The sequence below is a fragment of the Plecotus auritus genome, assembly GCF_963455305.1.
Source record: "Plecotus auritus genome assembly, chromosome: 5".
Taxonomy (NCBI): domain Eukaryota; kingdom Metazoa; phylum Chordata; class Mammalia; order Chiroptera; family Vespertilionidae; genus Plecotus; species Plecotus auritus.
In genome coordinates, this window is record NC_137776.1 from 81,995,265 (window position 1) to 82,019,404 (window position 24,140).

The 24,140-nt window shown below is 48.8% G+C and overlaps 1 protein-coding gene across 2 annotated transcripts in view; it reads left to right on the forward strand.

Annotated features, from left to right (window-relative positions):
• Positions 1 to 24,140, forward strand: part of TMEM163 (transmembrane protein 163) — a 241,435-nt gene that overhangs the window by 206,756 nt on the left and 10,539 nt on the right. For both annotated transcript variants that reach the window (XR_013960687.1, XM_080670059.1), the window contains exon 6: positions 17,852 to 17,963. Coding sequence is in view for 1 of the 2 variants with exons in the window: in XM_080670059.1 (XP_080526185.1) it covers positions 17,852 to 17,963 (112 nt within the window). In the remaining variant the exon portion in view is untranslated. The remainder of the gene's footprint in view (positions 1 to 17,851; positions 17,964 to 24,140) is intronic.

Here is a 24,140-nt window from a genome sequence, read left to right on the forward strand (position 1 = left end):
CTGTTGTGTTGCTAATGTTCATCTGTGGCCTTGCTTTTTGTCTCTTAAGTTAGATTGCAGGAAGTTTCTTGCATTTCTCTTTTAAAAACCTGCATTTTACTTTGCAGATCAGGTCTGTTGATTTGCTTTCTAGTTTTTTGATGTGTGTTTTTTCGGGTCATCCTTGTGCAGGGGCCATGCTAATCTCTGTATCATTCCAATTTTAGTATATATGCTGCAAAGCGAGCACTGCTTTCTAGCTTAGTAAGTTCTTATCTTTAGTGGCTCCTTCATTTTGTTCACATGCCGTTTTTTGGGTGCGTAAGTGAGTTTATGTTTGCTTATTTTCCTTTTCAGTTTTTGCTGTTAGTGCTTCTTTTTTTTTTCTGTTTTGTTTTGTTTCCTGTAAGAGACAAAATGGTCACTTATGAAAGAAGTTGGCCAAGTTAGTCTGCACAGAAGTATGTTCTGCGTGGCGATGTTCCACATTGTACCTTCGAGGTGTTCGGTGGCTTTCAGGTTCTGGACTAACGTACACTTGGCCAGGTAAGGACCTCTGATGGAGCCCAGTTACTTGTAAGTGTGAGAAAGTTTCCTTAGTGACCGAACCACCAGTGAGTGCTCCTAGGGTAACCATAATGGAACAAGCAGTGTTGTCAGGTTCATTTATCGATCTAGGTAGTCTTCCGTTATTCACTTAAACACAAACGGTAATGCTGGAAAGAAATGTTGTGGAAATGATTAATATGTATAATCAGTTGACTTTCCGAGAAATACTCCATAAGTTGAATGGGCTTGATCCAGTCATTTGAGGGGTTTGAATCACTGAGGCTTCCCGGAGGAAGAGGAATTCTGCCTGTGGACAGCGGCCTCGGTGCCTGACTGAGTTCGAGCCCATCCTCCCTAACAGTGCACCCCTGGGTCTCTGACTGCTTAGCCAGCCCCACAATCAAACCAGTGGTCGGCAAACTGCGGCTCACCAGCCACATGCGGCTCGCAAGCCGCGGTTTGCCGCTCTGTTGACTAATGAGTTTGCCGACCACTGGGATAGGGGCTTAATCACAAGGAACAACAACAGCCTGTAATTACTGGAATCGAGAGTCTAGGTCAGTGGTCGGCACACTCATTAGTCAACAGAGCTGCAGTTTGCCGACCCCTGAATAGCCAGTTCCTTGCCTATATCTAACACTCATGTCCTGCTGGTTCGCTTTCTGACTAATACACTCAGAAATCACTGCCCTGAAATATTCCCTTTACCTTGAGTTTCAGTTTTACCCAAGTTGTACATGCATATAATTTAAACAGCCAATTACTCTGCGAGACTCATTATAAAAAAATAACCCCCTCCCCAGGGGCAACTGTTTATAACTCCTTCCAGCTTCCATCTCTAAGTAACATGCATGTGTTGTTACTTCTTGCTTTCTCAGTTATTGGCATGACATCTTGAATTACTATTCTGTTTAGCCCTTTAATCATTTCCTTGCCTAATTACCTCCCAATACATTTACATTGTTATTTTGATTAGATCAATATTCAACATGTTATTATTAAGATTGTAAATGTTATTCATAGCTGAGCCCAGGAGTCTTGTTTGCTGTATTTTTTCCTTTCTTGCATTGCATTGTGTATTTTCTCATGCTAATAAAGGAATATATAATATAAATTACACACACACACAGAGTATATATGTGCACACTCTGGGTCCACTCTACAGTTGTCATTTTAGGATCCCAGTCCTTGCAATCCTGAGGATTCAGTTCCCTTTCTCTTAGGTTGTATCTCATTGGACCCCATGTTGCTGCCTTTCCTGGGCTACTCCATCCTCCAGTAGCTTCCTCAGAACAGATACAGGGAAGACAAAAATTTTGAGACTTTGAATGTCTGGAAGTGTTGCTATTCTATCTTCAGACTTGACTTGGTAACTTGTCTGGGTGGAAATGAGTTTACTCTTAGAGTCTTGGAGGCATTAATTCACTGTCTTCTAATTTCTAATATTGCTTTTGAGAACTTTAATGGTATTCATGTCCTTTAATCCTAGAAGATTTTCTTAAATTATTTTATTAATGATTTTTTTGCTATTGTTTTTTCTGTTCTTATATTTTTAGGCTTTATATTATTAAATGTTGGACTGGTCTTCTAATTTATTTCTCCTATATTTTGTTTTTAAATTTTTAACAATTATTAAATAAATAGAGATATTTAAAAAAATTATGGTTTTTTTATTGACTTTTAGAGAGAGAAAGAGGGAGAGAGAGCGAGAGAAAGAGAGAGAGAATATTAATGTGAGAATGATACATGGACTGACTGCTTTCTGCATGTCCCTCATGAAGAAATCATGCCAATGTGCCCTGACTGGGAATCAAACCAGTAACCCCTTGGTGCCCAGGATGATGCCCAATGGAGTCCTACTGGCCAGAGCGCCTATATTTTATTTTTTGTTCTTCTGAGAGATTCCCTCAACCTTATCTTCTGATGCTTTTAAAGTTAACTTCTGTTAGTATGTTTTTAAATTCTAAGAACTATTATTCCTGATACGTTCTTTTTATAGCATCCTTTTCTGACATGACAGTATAGTATCTCCTATTCCTAATGATTTTAATGATCATTTTTAAAAGTTTTCATCTCTCTGCATATTATTGTTGGCAATTGACATTTTTTCTATCTGTTTTTATCTCTTTTATATTAGACTAGAGGCCCGGTGCATGAATTCATGCACGGGTAGTGTCCCTGGGCCTGGCCAGCAATCAATCAGGTTCCCAGACTCCTGGCCTCTCTGCCTCCTCCTTCCCTCCCTCCCTCAGTACCCTGTGCTGCCCCCTGGTGGTCAGTGCACGTCATTGAGAGCGATTGAACTGGTCTCCCATTTGAACTCCAGAGGGGATAATTTGCATATTAGCCTTTTATTATATAGGATGGCTTCTAAGTCTGGTGATTATTGGCTGCCTACATATATTTAAGAATATATTTATGACCGTGTGTGGGCAAGTCTTATCAAATGTGATCTTAATTCTAGGGCAGGGACTTTTTTAACCTGGTGTTTGGGTTCAGGGATGGAATTTAAGGGATCCATAAACTTTAATTGGAAATAAATTGTCTATTTTTATTTCACCTCAATCTGTTAACATTTTCTTCCATTATAAAATTAGGCAATCAATCACAGTTGTAATATTAGAGTGCATGTGACTTTTTCACCAATAAAATAAAAATCAGATATTTTTTTATTTATGGTTGACTTGGCAGATATCTCAAAATGTATTTTGTGCTTATCACAACTTAAAACTACTGTACTTATTAGATCTGCTATTGGATTTTGCTATTTAATACATTAATTTAGAAGCACTTCTGTGACTAAAGCAGTTTTTCTGTCTTATTAAATGAAATCAAGTATAATTGGTTTTCTTTATAAGTCTGTACATTTTACTTTTATGCACTTAAATCATTTTCTCTGTTCTAAGCTAGTCACTTTCGAGGGTAAAAGGCAAACTCCTTTAACCCACCCCCTCTTTCAAGGCAGTCACCCTGCCTTCAGCTCAACCGGGAGAGACCCTGTGTTTTGCTCTCTGCAGTGAAGCCCTTCCCTGCCTGCTTGGGAATAGGCCATCACACCGCCCAGTGGAGGAGGGATCCGGTCTCCTGAGGATACTGTCAATTAACCCTCCTGATGTTAGTCTCACCTCTGCCCCCCTGTTCCAGGGTGCCGAGTGGCATGGATCCTGAGCCCTTGGGGCTTGGGCATCTTGCTCTCATCATCCTCCTTGCCCTAGGATGCCGTTCCCCCTGCCCCTTTGTCTACACCTCTGTCTACGTTTCCAGCTCACACAAATCCGCGGCGGTTGTCCTTCTGTTTCCTTTGTCCTTGTGGGTTTGGGTCTTTAAAAAAAAAATCCTGTGCTGCCGTTTAGTGGCCTCACTAGGCTGAATGTGTGTGTTCATCCCATGCTCTTCACTGGAATTCCTTCTGATCTTTAAGGCGTTTTCTAATAGAGGAAGCAATGTCTTAGCGTTGTGAATTGCTCTTTTTATTTCACCAAAATTGAAATTCAGAACCATCAGGCAGCACTAGAGGGAGACTGTCCTGCATTTTTTATGTATGAAGGGCAGTAGATCATAGGCCTGGCAGATGGGAGCTGGAATACCTTCTACACCCCTAGCGGTGTCGCCTGGTCCTAGAGGTTACTTAGCTTCTGTGTTTGGGGCCAGTGCCTTTGTGTCCTGAGAGTGTGACTGTCCTGGGGGTTTATTATGCTTGGTCCTGGTTTGTGGGACCCCTGAGGTGTCACTGCCTGTAAATGCCCAGCGTTCCACCAGGGAGGAAGGTGTGCAAGCCCGGCCACAGTGGCTCGGCTCCAATTCCTGGCAGTGTTCAGGCATCAGAGTGCTGGTCCCCCAGCGGGCCCTACTCTCCTGAACTGCATTAGGAAACAGCAATCAGCCAATGCCTTGGTTAACAGAAACGAGGCTGCATCTTAGAGCTGGAGCCAAGCACCTCACAGCGCCCTCCTTGTCCCCAGGCAGGCAGAGTGCCTCCATTGGCACTGCCTTCTCCTCGCCTGTGGCACCCGTGGCTCTGCCAACCTCAGCTTCACAGTATCCATGGAGCTGGGCATCTGCTCCCTCACAAGACTTTGCAGGTGGGCCAGTCCGACTGGAAATTACCAGGGGCCAGGGCTTTCCAGTCTGTAGGCCCCACCAGTGACCCGATGCAAACCCTCAGCTCTGACCCTCCCCATATCAGAATGCTTTGATATGTTAATTTTAAAATTGTGAAGTCATTTAATGTGCATCCATGGCCATTTGTCAATATAATTTAATAACCAGGGGAAATTGAGAGCTTGTGCTTGGAGTAATTTTCTCCACATCTGCCAGCTTTTCTCATCTGCCTGGAGCGTGGGGCTGGGGGACAAAAGGATCTGAGGATTAGAGTGACTTTTCATTTCACCTGGGGCCATAAATCGATAGGCATTGACTATTCAGCCAGCACCAGCGTTTTCCTGGGTAATTCTATAGCAGGGCAGTGTCAGAACGGTTTGAAATTTGTCCTCATTAGGACGCTTTTTTTGCAGGCATAAGCAAGCACACGTCCCCAACCCCCACGTGCTGTCACACAGCTGGTGAAAGGGGACGCGTCGGTCTTTGGGGGGCTGGGTGAGTTGGATTTTCACACAGGGCCTGTGTCTGGTGTGGTGACCACAGCTCAGTGTGACCTGGAATTGCATCTCCTGGTGTCACTGTGACAAGGAATAAACTTAAAGTGGGACGTGACAAGTGGTGCTGCAAAAATGATTCCTCTCTAGGAAAGGTGCTCCTGTGAGCAGCACCATGAATAAAACCCTTTGAGGTGGGGCTGTATGGAACAATGGGGGGGCTGTATGGAACGATGGGGGGCTGTATGGAACAATGGGGGGGGCTGTATGCAACGTGGGGGCTGTATGGAACAATGGGGGCGGCTGTATGGAACGATGGGGGGGCTGTATGGAACGATGGGGGGCTGTATGGAACAATGGGGGAGGGCTGTATAAAACTGGAACAATGGGGGAGGGCTGTATGGAACAATGGGAGAGGGCTGTATGGAACAATGCGGGGGGCTGTATAGAACGATAGGGGGGACTGTATGAAATGATGGGGGGGTGGTAGGCAGGATGGAGAGCTCTGTCAGTGTTAGAAACTGCTGCTGGCTGCTGACCAGCCAGAAACAAGGCTGCTTCACTTACGTGACAATGTGAATCACTCGGAAGGTGAATTGGATTTACAGCCGTTAACTCGGTGGGAGTGATGGTGGATGTATAAGTCTGAATGGCTGCTCTATAACAAAATATTATAGTTTAGGGGGTTTAGCCAACAGACATTTACTTATTTCTGCTTGCTCCCTCTTTGTGGGAGTTCCCACTGAGGTCATTGAGCATCCTTATAACCAGGGCTGTGAGCTCCGTATCTGTTAGATTGTTTGCCTCCATTTTGTTGAGTTCTTTTTCTAGAGTGTTCTCCTGTTCTTTCATTTGGGATATGTTTATTTCCTCATTTTGGCTGACTCCTTGTTTGTTTCTGTATGTGGTAGATCTGCTACATCTTTTGTTCTTGGCAGGGTGGCCTTGTGTCATAGGTGACCTGTGGGCCCAGTGGCACAGCCTCCCTGGTCACCTGAGCCAGGTGTGTCAGGGGTGTCCCTTGTGTGGGTTGTAGTTGAGCCTTGTTTGCTGTTGGCAATCAAGGGTGGAGTTGACCCCCAGGCTGACTGGCTGTGAGGATTGGCTGGCCCCCCAGCATAGGATTCACCCCAGCAGGGTTTGGTGCCTCCCTTTTGGGTATGACCCTTGTGTGCTAATTGGATGGTGCTCTATTGTGTTGGTTCTGGGGCCTCTTGGGAAGGGTTCCAGTGCAGGCCAAGGTCAGCTGCTGCCTGGGGCTGCCTGGTAGGAGCTACAAAGCAATCAGTGGCTGGTAGCTGCCTGTGTTGGGCCTGGGGGCTGCTCAGCAGAAGGCATGGGGCGCCCTGAGGCCTGCTGCCACCTGCCGCCTGCCCATGGGCAATATGTGAAGTGGGGTCTCAGGGAGTCCCCAGGGTGGGGTGAGTAGTGTTCACCAGGTTAGGGCAGATTCAAATTTGGTACCAGTGCTGAGCCTGGGACACCCAGCAAAAGGTGCAGGGCACATTGAGGCCAGCTTGGGGACTGCGCACCTTGGAGAGTTTTTAAGGTCAACTGTCTGCTGCTGAAAGAGCCTCGGAGGTGTGTGAGTTGGGTGGGGCTGGGTCTCAGCTAGTCACCCAGTGTTCACCAGGTTAATGTAGATTCCGATTTGGCTGTGTGTGGGAAGGGTTCAATATGGGGCAATGGTGGCTGTCCCTCCAGCCCTTGCCCTAAAGCCACATAATTCGGTCTCTCCCTGTATGTCTCTGGCATTCACCCCCCACCCCCCACTCAGCTGCTGTCCCTTTGCTGAAGCCCAGCGTGGGTGCCTGTGAGCAAGGGAGTCTGTGTGTGGGCCCTTTAAGAGGACACCTGAGTTTCCAGCAGCCTTCTTTCTCACCTGAATGGATGAATCCCTGCTGATTTCACAGCCAGATGTTATGGGGGCTCCTCTTCCCAGCACTGGTGCTTTGGGCTGGGGAGCCAGGTGTGGGACTGGGACTGCTTGCTCCTCAGGGGGACCTCTGTAGCTGAGATATCCCTCCTGATTCTCAACCACAACACGTGGGTGTGGGGCTAGCTCATTTCTTGTTTTCTGCCCCTCCTACCAGTCTCCATGTGGCTTCTTTATATCCTCAGTTATAGGACTTCTTTCTGTTCAGCCAGTCTTCAGATGGTTCTCCACGTTGATTGTTCTATAATTTAGTTGTAATTTTTATGTGGTCATGGGAGGAGGCAAGCACAGTGGTTACCTACTCTGTGTCTTGGTCAGGATTAAAACATTTATTTTTCATAGTTCTGGAGGCTGAGAATTTTGAGGCTGAGGTGCTAGTAGGTTTGGTGTCGGGTGAGAGTCCTCTTCCTGGCATGTGGTTGGCGACCTTCTTGCTGTGTCTCACAATGCCCAGAGAGATCCTCTCTCTTGTGTCTGTTCTTGTAAGGGCACTAACCCTATTTGCAAGGGCCCCATCTTCATGACTTAATCACCCCCAAAGGCCCCACCTCTAAATGCCATCAGACTGGGGATTGGAGCTTCAGCATATGAATGTGGGGGCACACAAGCTTGCAGTCCATAGCATGGGGAGTGGTGGAGTTTGGTTTTAGCCAGCAGGTTGACAGGGTGGGAAAGTTGCATTGGGATATCCTGACAGCCAAGGTCTTGATCAGTGATTGGACTGAATGTTTTAGAGGCTTCTGGTAGACACTGATGGGAGAGGTTGTTGTAGCAGCTTCTCTGCCTGAGGTCATTTCACCCTGATTTTTTGACCTGAAGGTACAACTCTCATGATGGCAGATGGTCTCCTATAAGGGGAGATGATTAGGCCCTCCAGCTTCCTTCCAGTTTCTTGCATCTCCGCTACCCGTCTCCCCTGAGAACCTAAATAAAAAAGCCTGGTGTCCCAGAGGCATTCCCATTGATTAGAGAAAGCCTCTCATGGGGAGGCTGTGGCACTGATCACTGAGACTCAAGGACAGTGCAGAGCACCCTACTGAGACCTGCAGCAACACAGGTGCGTCTCAAAAGTGTTATGTTGACAAAAGACAGCCAGGTAAAGCTGTATGATACTGTATGAATCCATTGACATAAAATTTGAGAAAAGACTAGATTAATCCCTGGTAATTGAAGTCAGAAAGTGGTTGCAGGAGGTGGAAAAGGGGACATGAAGGAACTTTCTATAGTAACGGAAATGCTCTCTTTTGTTTTAGGAGTGGTTAAATGGGTGTTACCACTGACAGAATTCATCTAATCGAATGTCTAAAAAACCTGTACACTTTATCATATGTTAATTATACCTCCATTAAAAAGCATGCAATGATTTAAAAAATAACATCCTAATTCCTAGGTTCCTTTTGGAGGCTGGTGTTAGTCAATCGTGATGGATTCAGCCCTGTGATTGCTGAATTCCAGGTCCCATGTTTTGGTTTAACTACTATTTTTTTAACCATTTGTCAGATTATAATCTCTATCTGCTCCTGGCCTGCATTGTCTAGAACACTTTCTGGCCACTTACTGCTTTATACTAGTTCAGAGGGAATAACTTGTTTCTAACTCAGCACTGTCTAATAACCTTTCTGTGAAGATGGAAATATTTTAAATCTGCACTCTCCAGTAAGACAACTGACAGCCATATTTGGCTATTGAGCACTTGAAATGTGGCTAGTCCAATGAGGAACCGCGTTTTCAATGTTATTTATTTTAAATTTAAAGAGCCATAAATGTGTTTGAATGTGAAAAGTGCTATATTTTAAGAAAAAAAATGAAGATCAAGGATTGGGAAGGATGGTAGTCAGGAACCACTTCACTGAGAAGGTGAAAGTTGGCAGGGATATGAGAGAGGAGGAAGTAGGAGGGAACAGCATGAGCAAAGGTCCTGAGTAGGTGTGTGCTCATTATGTTTGAGGAACAGGGGAAGCCCAGTGGCTGGAGCAGAGCAAGAGAAGGGGGGATGGTAAAGGTGAGGCAGAGAGGTCAGCTTCGTCCAGTTGGGTGGTTGCTGAGAGGAGCTGGCAAAGATGATCTTTTATCGGTGTAGGTCAGGCCATAGGAACGCATCTGCCAGGTCTCCAGTCTTTGTGTGGGGCCGTGCAGGCTGCCTCGTCCTGGAGAAAAGCTGACAAAGGCCCAGATCTGGTGGGCCACGGTCTCCAGAGCTGGCGAACAATGACCACATGTCAGCTCAGCTCATGGATCCTTCCCCAATTAGGCTTTATAACTCTCCCCTAATTGCCTTGGACTCTTAAATGAGCCATGTGGCTTTCACCACGTTCTAGCCTAGAGAATTAGAGGGAGTTGACAGTGTCAGGCCACCAAGGTAGAGGCGAGTGATGGTTGGGAGCCCTGAGCTCTGCTGCCTCGGGGGGAGCCACCTGCCCTCAGTTTCCCCACTTGCATCATCGATTAGATCGTCTGTAAGCACTTCTCCAGTTATAATGCACTATAGTTTTAAGACCACCTCATGTTTCTATGGAAGGTGTGCTCTCCCTTGCCTGGTCAGGGGCCAGGTGTCGGGGCTGGTGGTGGTGCCGGCGAGCCTGGGTGAGGGCAGAGGCCTGTGGATCTCTTAGGTAAGACGAGATTAGCCTTGGCACAGAGCAGAGTTTAGGGTGGAAAACTGTTTGTAGCGCAGGGATCTGTCAGGCTCTCGGACTTCCTATGTAAGGAAGTCCTTGTTCGATTGAGTTAAGGGGCTGCTTTTTGTGTTTTGGGACCAGTGAAAGTGCAGGTTAAGGAATTACTAGGTCTTTGGGAAAGTGCAGGTTAAGGCATTACTAGGTCTTAGAAAAGACACTGTACTCGATGGACTGACCACAGGCGGTCTGAAAGGTGAGGTCAGGCTGAGGTGGCTTCTCCGAAGACAGTGGTCGGGTCGGCAAACTGCGGCTCGCGAGCCACATGCAGCTTGCGAGCCGCGGTTTGCCGCTCTGTTGACTAATGAGTTTGCCGACCACTGTCCTAAGATGTCCTAAAGTGTGGGTTGGGGGCCATGGGCAGGAGGACGGCCATGGGGAGGCCTTCACAGACGAGCCTTCACATCCTACAGCCAGGCTGGTGGGAGCAGAGGGACATGCTCAGACCTACCTCTGTCTGGCATCTTGGAGCGTGACTGTGGCTGGGAGGTCTGTCAACCAGGGATCCTCTGGCTTTGCAGAATTGCAGCCTTGCCCTCACCAATGTCCTACTTCCCTCCAAAGTCCCAGGGACACCTGGTGCTCCAAAACACCCTCTTGGTGGGGTTTCTCCCCATCCCGAGGAACATTCCCGCTTCCCGTTTGATCATTAGAAATCCATTGTGTCGTCCTCGCCTCCCCACGAATGCCTTCCCTCAGTCGGTTTGGTTTGTAACCTTAGGCCACTGATGTTCACTGTGGGTCAGATGACAAGTGGATAAACATTTCTACATCTTCCATGAAGCTGCTTGTAAAGTCTGGTAATTGTGATTTGCCATCCCTCTGTGCACGGTGGCAGTGCCTGCCACAGACATTCTTATGGCCGTGGGAGAGACACTAAGGGGATGAGAGGGTCTCTGTCACTGCACCACCGAGAGGGGCAGGAAGGAAGCACTTGCAAGGATGCGTCATGGGACCCATGAGGACACGGCCAGTGGAGGCATGGTGTGCACGTGTCAGGTCTTAGAGCGTGAGCTGTCAGGAAATGCTCAGCAGAGGAGGAAACACTTGAGATAAGTCTATAAAAAGGGGTGTTTACCCACCCAGTGGAAATAAATCAGTAGAAAATTTATGCGACTCGAAGTCAGCCCATCACTGTCTAAGTTCCACCACTGACCACTCCAAGCCTCCTTTTACCTTTATGATTGTGCTTTCATCTGCTCTTTGCCTCGTGTCATGATAATGGACATTATGTATAAAATTATAATGTGCATAAGCTGAACTGTGTAAATGTTTGTAATTATCACCCACGGGTTCCCTGAGATAAATTGCTTTTAAAAAGTTAGTTTTATTGAGCCCTGGCTGGGCTCAGTCTGTTGGCACATCATCCCACACACCAAAAGGTTGCAGGTTCGATTCCCAGTCAAGGTGCATGCAGAAGGCAACCTATCAATGTTTCTCTCTCACATCTCTCACACACACACATCTCTCTCTCTCCTTCCTTCCCTCCCTTCCTCTCTCTCTCTCTTCCTCCCTTTCTCCTTCTTCCTCCCTCTTTCCCCTCAACTCCTCCCCCTCTCTCCCCCCAATTCCCTCCCTCCATTCCTCTCTCTGTAAGTTCAATAAAAACATGTCTTTAGGGTGAGGGTAAAAAATTAGTTTTATTGAGATGTAATAATGTACATACAGTAAAATGCCCCATATAATTTGATGGGTTTGATAGCTGTATATAGTCACTACCACCACAATGAAGATATGGACTATTTCTGTCCCTCCAAAAGGCTTCACCCTGCACTTTTGCAGTCATTAGTTACTGCCCCTCCCCAGCCACTGATGGGCTTTCTGTCGGCATAGTTTTCCTTTTCTGGACTCTAATATAAATGAAATCATAAAGTATTTAGTCTCTTGTGTCTGCTCTTTTACTTAGCATAATGCTCTTGAAATACAGCCATTATTTTTGCTGAATGCATCGACAGTTCATTCTTTTTCATTGCCAGGTAGTATTCCATTGTATGGATATATCCCATAGTTTGTTATCCATTTACCAGTTGTTGGACTATTAGGTCGTTTCCAGGTTTTTGACACCATGAAAACAACGGTTAAGAACATTCCTGTGCTGGCTCTTGTGTGGACATAGGCTTTTGTTTATTTTGGGTAAATATCAATGAGTTGAGTTGCTGGGTCCTATATAAGTTAATATTTAACTTGAAAAGGAATGGCCAGTCAGTTTTACAAATTGGCTGTACCATTTCACATCCCTACCAGCAGTACATGAGCGTTCCCATTGCTCCACATCCTCACTATGATTGCTATTATTTCTTTTTAATTTTACTGATTCTAATTGGTATGTAGTAGTATCTCATAGTGGTTTTGATTTACATTTCTCTGTTTGCAAAGGATGTTGGCTTTGTTTTCATGTGCTTATTTGTGTTTTTTTGTTTGTTTTTTTAAAAATATATTTTATTGATTTTTTACAGCGAGGAACAGATAGGGATAGTTAGAAACATCAATGAGAGAGAAACATCGATCAGCTACCTCCTGCACACTCCCCACCAGGGACGTGCCCGCAACCAAGGTACATGCCCTTGACCGGAATCGAACTCGGGACCCTTGAGTCCACAGGGCGACGCTCTATCCACTGAACCAAACTGGTTAGGGCCATGTGCTTATTTGTTAACCATGTAAACAAATTTTTTTTTTTTGTAAATTATTTGTTCAAATCTTTTGTGGCTCAGTGGTTGGAGTGTCGGCCTGTGGAGTGAAGGGTCTCAGGTTCGATTCCGGTTAAGGGCACCTACCTAGGTTGCACATTTGATCCCCAGTGCTGTCAGGATGCGTGAGGGAGGCAACCAATCCATGTGTCTCTCTCACATTGGTGTTTCTCTCTTCCTCCCTCTGCTTTCTCTAAAAAATAAATGGAAAAAATATCCTTGGGTGAAGATTAACAAAACAAACAAAAAAATTTGAGTCATTTGTTTATTTGCTTATTGAATTACAGAAATTTTTAATATCATCTGGGTATAAGACTTTTTAAAATATATATATATTTTTTATTGATTTCAGAGAGGAAAGGAGAGGGAGAGAGAGACAGAAACAGAGAATCCTTGATTGGCTGCCTCCTGCATGCCCCCTACTGGAGATCGAGCCTGCAACCCCTGGCATGTGCCCTTGACCGGAATCGAACCTGGGACCCTTCAGTCCGCAGGCCGACACTCTATCCACTGAGCCAAACCAGCCAAGGCTGGGTATAAGACTTTTAACAAATGTGTTAGCAAATGTTTTTTCCCAGTCTATGGTTGCCCTTTATTTTCTTAATATATTTCCAGGAGAAAAAGGTTTGTTTTTTTTCTTCAATATTTGTATTGATTTTTAGAGAGAGAGGAAGTGAAAGGGAGAGAGAGAGAGAGAGAGAGAGAGACATCCATGTGAGAGTGAAACATTGATCAGCTGCCTCCTGTACACCTCCCCACCAGGGACTGAGTCCACACCTGGGCACATGCCCTACTGGGAATTGAACCAGCAACCTTCTGTGCATGGGATGACACCCAATCACCTGCCCACACCAGCCAGGGCTTTTTAAAAAAGATTAAGCATTTTTATTTCTTATTTTTTTATTGATTGAGAGAGAAAAAAACATTGACTTATTATTCCACATATTGATGCATTCATTGGTTAATTCTTATATGTGCCCTGACTGTGAGTCAGACCCACAACCTTGGCATATTGGGATGACGCTCTAACCAACTGAGCTACCCACTCAGGCCTCAAGGGCAGGACTTTTAATAGTACTTGTGGTTTGGTTAGGTGGAAAATGATATCTCAGTATAGTTTTGGTTTTTGTTTCTTTTATTAATAAGTTTCAATATCTTTGATAGGTTTAAAACTCATTTTAATTTTCTGATTGTCCTTTGTCCATTTTCTATTTTTTGTCTCTTTTTTTTGGTCTTTTTCCTACAGATGTGTAGGACCTCTTTAGCTATTAGGGAGATTAACCCTTGGTGATAATATTTTTCTATTTGTACTTGTACATAACCTATCTCCTGCATACGTTTCATTTTTCATGTCAAATATATCAGGAGATGGCTTTGAGATGGTTACAAAAGGCCTTCTCTTCTAGAAGGTCATGGAGAAGCTCACAGCATAAACACCATTTACGAAGCATTTACCTTTAACCCACATCTATCCTTAGCTTTGGAGTTATGGGCACCTACCTGGGTTGGCCAGTTTTCTTGCATCTTTTTGCCCTGATCTTCTATCCATTCAGTAAGATTCAAATCTGAGAAATCACAGGGCCAGTGCTGGTAACAGTGGAAATGGAAACCTAACAAGGTAGTGGCTGTCCCTCTGTTTTCACAGAGTCCATGTGACATGAGCGATGTTTACAAGGCCACGGATGAGGTATCCTGGTACGTTTATAGCTGGGCACACATCCAGGCCCTACACAGCTGAGTGACCCGGGGCACCTGTCTCTCTACCGTCCAGTGCTGGCTGATGTGGCTGTGAGAGGAAGTGAGGCAGTGTGGCCGCACTCTGAAGGAAGCCAGCGGTGGCTCCTCCCCCTCGGGTTGCAGTTTCTCATCCTTAGCCACGCGTGCTCTGGCTCCCTGACTCTCAGAGAGGATCCTCTCAGAAACACCGTCTTTTATCACGCTCAGGGACTCTGTCAGCTCAAGCTGCCATACCAAATGCTTAAGCAATAGGAATGGCTTAAGCAACAAGAATGTGTTTCTCACATCTCAGTGAGGTAGCCGCCTTCTCACTGTGGCCTCACCTGGCCTTTCCTCAATGGGAGTGGGAGTGGCTGAGAGAGAGATCACTTCCTCTTCTTAGGAGGCCACTAATCACATCATGAGGGCCTCACCCTCATGCCTTCATCTAACCCTAATACCTCCTAAGGCTTCATCTCATTGGGGGGTTAGAGCCTCAGCATCTGCATTTTGGGGGACACTAACAGCCATGGCAGATGTCTTGAGCAGGCTAATGCCTGCATCTTGGTGACACTCTGCTCATGCTGACAGTGATGGGTAGCGGTGTGGAGAGAGGAGAGCCAGGTGGGCTCTGGTGGGGCAGGCACCGTGGACTTGAGGACTTGAAAGCTGGTTTTGAGGGAGGACTTGGGCAGCTCCGGGCCAGCCCAGGTCCTCTGGGGTCCTTCGGGCTCATGTGTTTCAGAGGCCAATCAGGGCAGCAATGGTGAGCCAACAAGCCTTTGGGTGAGGCCTCAAGATGGCACAGCCTGTTCTCTCAGACTTCGGGAAGGTGGCCCTGGGCACAGAGTGAGGGTGACAGAAATAATCCACAGACAGGGCACACCTGGGTTTTGCATGTTGGCTTCTCCGTATACACAGCATTTCCTCCGCGTTACGTCTTGCTTAGTACTTTGAAACATCCTTATGCAGTGGTGTGTCAGGCTCAGGCAGAGAAGCGGCACCTCTCAGGGGAACCACACAGGATGTGGCTGCAGGGAGAGACCTTATAGAGAGGGGGGCTGCAGAAGGGCCCCTGCTGGCTGCCACTCCGGAATCTGGGCCTGAAGGCGGCAGGGCTGCCTGGAAGCAAGGAAACGTGGGTAATGAGGGGAGCAGAGCAATGGCAACCTGGTTCCCTGAAGACGGACTAGAGCCCCATCTGACCTCATCGTCTCAACGTTGACGCCGTGGGTGGCTCAGGGCACAGAGACACTGGGGGGCCCAGTAGGGGCCGGGGGTTCTGGGCTGGCCGCCGCCCTCCCTCTAAGCGGAGCCAGTGGATTAGCAGCATATGCGTGGCTGCAGCAGCACCTGGCACCTTGCACCTGCCCCCAGGGACTGGGGGCCAACACTTCACCTCTGCCTTCCACACAGATGTCTCTGGGGGGCCAAGTGGGACTCAGAGCCACGGAGACGGGAATTCTGGGAAACGTAGTTCCTGCTGATTGCTGGGGACACAGAGTGCTTAGTTGAATGCCTCTGTCTCCCACCTTACACTTCCTGAATAACATGGACACCTGGGTCTGTGCGGATTTGTGATTCCCTAACAATGCCTGCACTGCTTCCTGTGACTGTGCAGTGGTCTCCCTGAGTCTGCCCACTGCCTGCACAAAGGGAGTTTGATTGGGGTTCCTCCTGCATGGCCCCTGCTCTGTAACCTCGTGCACAGCAGGGACTTGGGATCTGCCAGGGGGCCAAGCTTCACACAGTCCTTACTGATAATTTGAGGAGGTGCAACTTCAGAAAGGTGACCATTTAAAAAACTTTAAAATCTGAAATAATTTTAGATTTATAAACGTTACTAGACATTACAGAGTTCCCGTATACCCTCCATCCAGCCTCCCCTAATGTTTAACCTCTCACATAGACAGCCAGGGTACCTTTACCCAGTCAGGAGACTATCACACTGTTAACAAAACCCCGGACTGTCTGGTGCCCCAGCTTTTCCACTTAATGAGCTTTTCCTTCCCAGGATCCAGCCCAGGACACCAGGTTGCCTTGGTCCTCACGTCGCCTTGGTCTCCAATTTGTGACAGTTTTCTCAATCTGTGTCTTTCATGACCTGGACATGAGTCAGTAGTAGTACTCAGATATTTTGTAGACTGTCCCTGGACATGTGTTTGTTTAATGTTTTTTCACAATTAAGCTGAGGTTCTGGATTTTTTAGGTAGAACACAAAGAGATGTTCTCTCCACATCATATCAGGAGGCACGTGGTGTCAGCATAATTTATGAATGGTCATTTTAATCTTGGTCACTTGCTGGGTTCTCCACTGTGAAGTTACTGTCTTTCCCTTTCCATACCCTATCGGTTAGATGCCAGTCACGAGTGCAGCCCACACTCAGGGGAGGGGTAATTAACTTGTGCCTCCCAGAGGAAGGAGTTGCAGAAGACTGTGGACGTATGTTAAAGCCAACCACCATTGCCCTGGCCAGTGTGGCTCACTTAGTTGAATGTTGTCCTGTGCACCGAAGGGTTGCTGGTTCGATTCCCGGTTGGGGCACATACCCAGGTTTTGGGCTTGATCCCCTGTTGAGATGTGTGCAAGAGGCAGCCGATCCATATTTCGCTCTCCTCTCTTTCTCACTCCCTCTCTCTCCCCCCTCCCCTTCCCCCTCCCTCTCCTTCTCCCTCTCCTCTCTCTCTCTCTCTCTCTCTCTCCTCTCCCCCTCCTCCTTCCCTCTCTCTCTCAAGTCTATAAAAACATTTTTAAAAAACCCACCAACCACCATTGACCAGGATGGGGGGATGCTTTGGCGCCCAAGTGATTTTTCTAATGACTTTGCTCAGTCTTGAACTCAGGAAAGCAGGCTGTCATCCCTCTTCCCAACTTTCTGTCACCAGGTTAGTGAATTTGAATAATAAAATGCTTAAGAAATCCAATTTCCTTGCATATATGTGATGCTCTATTAGATTTCTGCTGGCAGTTGCATTTTAATATTGGAGAATCTGGAGGCTGTGTCTCCTGGGAGGGAGCACAGAGCCTGAAGCCAGAGCCTCAGGCCTGAGGTCATGAGACGGGGTGCTCTCTTTTGCACGTGACTCGCTTGCTTGCGAAGGCAAGGTAACAGCTTATGGGAAGTGCTAAGATTGCGTCAGTAGCAGACTGTATTTTTAGATGCCCTTTTCCCACCTTGAAGGCTGTAGTTGAACTTCTAATTGTCTCATGTGAATTTAAGGGAGGAATAGGGTTTTAAGTAGCTGCACTGATTCTTGGCGCTGTGGCTAATTTAATTGGCTCTGTGCTGAAGTGTTCTTAGGCCACTGGTGTACTTTCATGTTCCAAAATTCTTAACTACTGCTTTTAAAATTCTCTATGAAAAACTCTACATGGAAGGCTCTGTTTTCAATATTCTAACCAACTGTATTACTGATCAATGATTGCCAATCATTTGGGCAGAATAGTGCAAAGGGGGATCTCCTATAGGAAAAGAAGTACCTGATGGTTCTTAGGGAAATATAAGTCCGGGCATCTGTTTTGGATCATCTTTTCAGTTCCCAGGGACACAGGTAAGGAAGGTATGAAAACAAGCAACATAGCCCCCTCCTGGTGGCAGCACACCCAGCTGATGATTTGTTCTGGGAACAAAGCTGATCTCTAAGGCAAGTGGTTTGCAGATGATCTGCTCTATCGGGTGAACTGCTGAGATCTGGGCCTTTCTCTTCTAGGATGACTTCCTGTTCAGCGTCTCCATTTTAAGCGGGATCCTCTGCAGCACGCTGGCCGTGCTGAAGTTTATGCTGGGGAAGGTGCTGACCAGCAGAGCGCTCATAACCGATGGTGAGTAGGGCCAGCGCTTGACCTCCCCGGCCGAGGGCACAGGGAGGGTCGCCTTTAGCTGCTTGTCTTGCAGAAAAGGTCACCAGGTGGGAATCGGGTCTCACTAGCCTCGCCTGCTCAGGCGGTTTAATGATTCTCAGGGCTGCATATTGGGGCAGATGGCTTGTGCTCTGGGACTGTAATAAATTCTTTAGGAATACCTCCACCCTGACCCCCCAACAGGGTGAATGGGGGCTCCCTAATGTCTTATCATGAAGTACAAAGGGCTTCACAGAGTCTCGGGCTTTGTGTGCATTGCTCCAAACTAGAAGTGAAGGTCTCTTCTGGAATCTAGAAAGGTTTTCTTTGTGGATTCTCATGCTCACTCCCCTCCAGCCGTGAGACGCTCACCTAGCTGGGAGTTCAAGGTGCAGGAACCAGGGCTTTGCTGGGGAAGTGGTCCACTGAGAACCCCCAGACCAGGTGGTGGGTCCCTATGTCCCTAGGGCCAGGGGGCACTTCCTGCATGGCCTTTGGGATGACAAAGAAGGGTGTGTGAATCCAGGAAAAATGCATTTCATGTTGTGAACTGGTGCTGGTGTATGAACAAGAAACTTTACAAACTAACCACCTTGCCATGTTCTTTTTCTCCATTCTGCAGCATGTGCAGTTGCCAGGGGGTCAGGAGTACATGAACCCCTGTACCCTGGGGTGAGAGGTCAAAGGGTAAAAGCTTGTGGGTTGGTGTGTGTGTCTGCACAAAATAGAGAAGAAATCACTGAATTTCTTTAAGAAAAGAACCACTTACACACACACACACACCCTACCCCCAACTCCCGACGTGCTCTCCTCTGTGGAATATGGGAGAGCAGGCGGGTGTGCATGGGTGGCTGTTGGTTCTGCTGTGCAGGGGGTGAATGGCAGTGCAGAGGGCCCTTCTCTCCCAAATGACAAAGCCTGGTACACTGTGTGGACTTCGACTCCTGGTCGTGCTGATGCCCTACTGTGTGTGGAGCTGGGCCTTTGCACAGTAGGGCTGGTGGGCAGGAAGTCAAAGTGGTATTTCCAGCTTTGCTATGACAGTTGCCCTTGGAGGAGCATCTATGTGTGAAAAGGGGGGGGGGTCCCTTCGAACAGACTCGAGGAAATTGGGGCTTACATGATCTGATGTGCTGACTGCAAGGATGCCAGTCAGGTGACCATAACCACTGGCAGCATCAGGATTGCCTATGGTGTTGGTTAGATGCAGATTCCCGGGCCTGAGGTGGGTCCTGGCCATGTGATGAGCACAGGTTTGTGCTGCCTTCACACCAGCCCGGGGGCCAGGATACACTCCACACCAGGGAAGGTGGACCTGGCAGGGTCCCCCCTGCCATTTTGACCAGCAGGACCTGCCGTCTGCATCTGCCCTTGCAAGATGCCACCTTCTTCCCTGTGCTATGGAGGCCACATGCCTATAGCAAACCCAAACTTTGTAAGTGGTAAGAGCTGTTTAAAATAGTGGAAGGACTGGCGTCTGGGAGCGAGGCCTCTGCGTCCCTGCTCTGCTCTCAAGTGGCGTGCAGGCCCCGCTGTGTGGGCCAGACGGCCAGTCCGGCTCCTGGAGCTCCCCATGGGCCCCAAGGGTGCCCCCTCCCCCACCAAGGGGCAGGCCCAGGGAAGCCAGGACTCAGCTGGCAGCAGGTCCTGGGTGTGCTGCTGTTAGCGCTGGTACCGCAGTGGCACCGACTGGCGGGCTCTGCAGAGTGCTTTTGAGCCTGGTGCTGGGCTGGTGCCATGTTAGCTGTGAGCTGCTCCTGATGCAGAACCAGTTTCCTCTTTCAGGGTCTGTCCTATTGCTATGAAGGGTCCTGCCTGGTCCCCAAAGGGGGGCTGCAGCTTAGTTAAATCAAGCCCCTCTGGTGTAAAGAGCTGTGGCTCAGTCCCTGAGAAGGATGAAGCCTTCCGAGAAGACCTCTGCGGAGGTCTCTGCCACCCACCCCACAGCGCGGGCCTATAGGCAGCTTGCATCCAGCTGACCCTAATAAAGGCGCTCTTGCCTCTCCGGGGCAGCCCAGCGTGTGGGGAGAAGTGCTCATCCCTGTGATTGTGTGGTCTGGAGTTTCAGAATCGGGGAAGGAACATGCCACCTTTGGCCATGGAGTCCTCCTCTTCCCAGCGCTGACCAGCGCAGGGGGGCTCGTGCCGAGAGCTCAGGGCTGATGCTGTGAATGGGGTTCGGTGTGGGGGTCCGGCCACCTTCAAGGTTCCTTCCTGTTGCTCTGGGGACATTCCCCCGGGCCCTTTAGAGCAGAGGCCTGGCTGAACCTTGTTTCTCCAGTGTGTGTATGTGCCTCCTTCTCATGTCTTTGCCTGGAACGTGGTGACGGGATGGGGAGGGCAGGCCAGGGGTGATCACTGAGAAATAGCTCCTCTCCCAGTCGCCTTGGGCCCTAACATCACAAAGCCCCTGTGGCTTGCAGGGCCTCTGCATCTTATCTGTCCAGACACACAAGTGCTCTCCAGGAACCTGAGGGTGGACCCAGCAGTCAGACCCTCCCACCCATGACCGTGGGCTTGACCGTCTCGGATGGGTGCTCTGCATCATGTGTGATAGCAATCTCAGACAGTTTCTGTTTAGGCTTCACTTTCCTTTCAACTCACCACATTTCATCAGGCGCACAGAGAAGACCGCAATGACAAGTATGATTTTTCTAATGAAATAACTTCTGACCAGAATTTTCAGACATAAGCATTATTTCCCTCATATTCTTGAACAGAGAGGTGTCATTACAAAGTAGATGTTTAAATGAAAATTGTTCCCTAAACAGGAAGGCAAAGAAGAGTGCTCCCCAGGCAGAGGGCATGGGGGCGGGGCCTGGGACACCTGGGGGGCTGCATGAGGAGGGGGCACAGGGTGAGGGCTGGGACAGCAGGGAAGGGCGGGTCCTGCAGGACTGTAGGTCAAGGGTAGGATCCTATGTGTTTTGCTATATATTTAAACAGATGAGGAGACATGCTTAATGTTTTCTAAACAGTCCTCTGGCCATCGGATGGGGAACAGAGTGGGGGAGTGAGTGCCAAGCAGGAGAGGTCTGGGGAGCTGAGGGTGGAGGCCTGAGGGCTTGGGCAGCGGTGAGGGCAGGGGGCTGAGGATGCAGGGGGTTTGAGGAAGTGTCCACAACGCATGTCAAGTGGACAGGGCTCGGGGATGAATGGGCCATGGGGGTTAATGACACAGTGAGAGAAAGACAGACAGATACAGACAGAGAGAACTCTGGCGAAGGGCAAAGCCTGTTACCCATGAGGGGCCTGGGGTGGTGGGTGGTGTGCGCTGCAGTTCCTTGCTTGGTGGGAGTGTCAGCAAAATATGCAGCGGGTAATTGCAGCCTCCTGCTAATTGTATTTTACTCATTTGTTGATTAGCAGAGCTAGGGAACCATCTGTCATCATCTCCTCTTTGGGAGGTGGGAGAGGGTGGAGTCTGGGAGCCGTGCCTATCATTAATGTTGGGATTTCTGAGTGGCTGGCTCTGGAGGCCGCCACCTGTGCCCGCTGCCCTGGGAATGTCCTCTGCTGCTGTGGCCTTCTCTCCCCACAAAGTGCTTCGATGTGGCGGGAGGGCGGGCCTCGCCTGTCACCTGGTGAGTGACTGTTCCCACGCTGGAGCTGTATGTGAGCTGGGTCAGGCTGGCTGCACCGGGTCCTTTATGCTGGGCTGTGTCCTCACCAAAGCAGGTCTTCAGAGAAAGCGGGCACCAGGGTGTGGTAAACTGCAGACTTCCCACCTGTGCTGTGCAGCCCAGCACAGCGAATCTTGTCAATTAGACTGTGTTCCTTTAGTTGTTTTAGGCAACATGCGATTGCTGCTATCGGCACGGCGCTGGAGGCAGCTTTGCATTGTCGAAAGTAAAATGACTGTGGACAGTAAGTTAATGGGACAAGTCAGGCGGGAGGAGGAGGGGGTTCTGAAGTGGGGCAGGAGCCCAGCTCCCCTGCTGCTGCTGGAAACCCGAGTTGAGGGTCCTGGGCTGACTCCCCTTGCTTCTTCTCATCTCTGAATACCAAGCGCCTACCATGGTGTTGAGCATATGAAACCTTGTAATCAGAATTTCTGCATGAAGCTTATGTACTTAATTATACAGATTCTTACTTATCATTAAGGCCAGACTGGTGGAGCCCCTTCTCAGCTTCTTAAATGGATAACAGTGTTTGACAACAGCTCGGGTTTTAACTGAGGAAGCAGAAAAGCGATGGGCCTGGGTGGGCAGGGACAGTGCCCAGAGAGAGTGACCAGCCTGGAAAAGTGGGCGGTTTGGGGGCGGGGCTGCGAACTCAGGTTCCTTGTGTGGAGTGACTGCCGCTGGAATTTCTGAGCCTGTTGCAGGCAGACACAGGACCCTCCCAGTCCTGTGTGCCCGCTCCAGCGTGCCCTGCAGCCCTATGGGAGGTGAGGTTGAACTGAGCCAGACTGGTGTAACCCAGGTGAGCAGAGCTGAGGAGGCAGCCAGACTGGTATAACCCAGGTGAGCAGAGCTGAGGAGGCAGGGCTCCTCCTGGAAGGTGGCAGTGAGCCAGGTGGACTGTGAATCCATCAGCTGTGAACTGTTGGCAGCACCCGTGGGTGGGAGCACAAATGGTGTGGGGCCCTGCTGTCAGAAACGGGGGTCTGGGCTGTCCTTGGCTGGCAGAGCCGTGACTTGGTGGAGCTGAGTGGACATCTAGTGGCCATCTGGGGGAACCTCATGCTCTCTCTGCTTTCTGAGCTCCACTGGGCTTCTCTGAGGGTGCCACAGGCCAACCTGTGCCCATGACCCAGAGATGGAGAGGGACTGGAGGTTCCAGTCTGCCCCGGGCAGTGGCCATCTCCTCCTCGTCCCCCCTTCTCTCTAGCCACCCCAAAGCAAAACCGCCACTCCCCTCTCCAGAGGTAAACTGCAGCCCGGGTCACCTGTTCAGAGCGCTGGCTGTGCTGATGCCTCTGGTGTCTGCAGAGAAAAGATATGGGCCACAGAGACTTTTTTAAAAAAAGAACAGGATGATTCAAAGGACAACCAGAGGCTGTCCACTTCCCGTGGTCACTCTGGCTGCTGTGAGGGGGATGGATTGTGGGTTAAGGGAGATGTGGGCAGGAGGGGAAGCAGGGTAGGTGGTGAGGCAGGGGTACAGGCGAGGGACGAGGGGGGCTTGGGCAAGGTTTGGGCGGTAGGGCTGGTGAGAGGTAGAGAGATGGAGAATTGAGTTTTAGGGCTAACAGTTGGCAAGAATTACTTGATATATTAGATTTGGGGAGTGATTAGGTTTGGGGTGTGACAGAAGTCAAGGGTGGGCTCCTAGATGTTTGGTCTTGGCAGCTAGGTGAACCGTGGAATCATATACAGGGGAGATGAGGTGTTTTGAGCGGAAATTGAGGTTTTTGCTTTGAACATGTTCAGTGAAAGGCTTATATGACTCTGCAGCTGAGGGGATGGGCCAGGCCAAAGAGAGAAAGTTGGGAGACACTGACATGTGAGATTGGAGGTGACAACCTAGGGGGAAATGTAGACAGAGGAGGAGTCCCGGGGACTGGCAGGGTGCTCAGACGGGGAAGAGGAGGACCTAGCGAAGGAGACTGAGAAGGAAGCGCTGGAGTGGAAAGAGGAAAGCCAGCAGTCATGGCGGCCGGAGGAACGTGTTCCCAAGAGGATGAGGCCAGCCAGTTTACCACACACATGACACTCAGTTGTCACTGAGCTCAGGGAGGGCGTCAGGGAGGAGAGAACCTGAGGGATGGGGGATGAAGAGCGAATAGGAGGTGCAGTTGGGCAGATAGCTCTGCAAGTTTTGTAAAGGGGCTTCTGGTGTAGGTGGCGTGGGGTCAGGGAGGAGTTGGAGGTGGGTGATGGGAAGCTAAGATTTATCCCAGTAGGAATGTTTCAGAAGGGGGAGAAGAATTTCAAGAACCAAGTCCCTTGGTGAGCATGTAACTAGATGTGGGGCAGCTGTCATGGTGGGTGTGGACTTGGTGTTAGGAAGATGAGGTATTGTTGTCCGAACATTTGTGCTCTAAGAAGTGCAGGGCCGAGTCACCAGCTGAGAATTGAAGTGAGAAGATGACACATTTGAGGGAAGAGAAGAGGGTTGCAACAGCCAATGAGATGCCATTGCAGGGCCCAGCCAGGTTCATCTTGTTCCCATTGTCGAAGTCTCCACCTTGGACCTGAGAAGGCGTCTTACCCA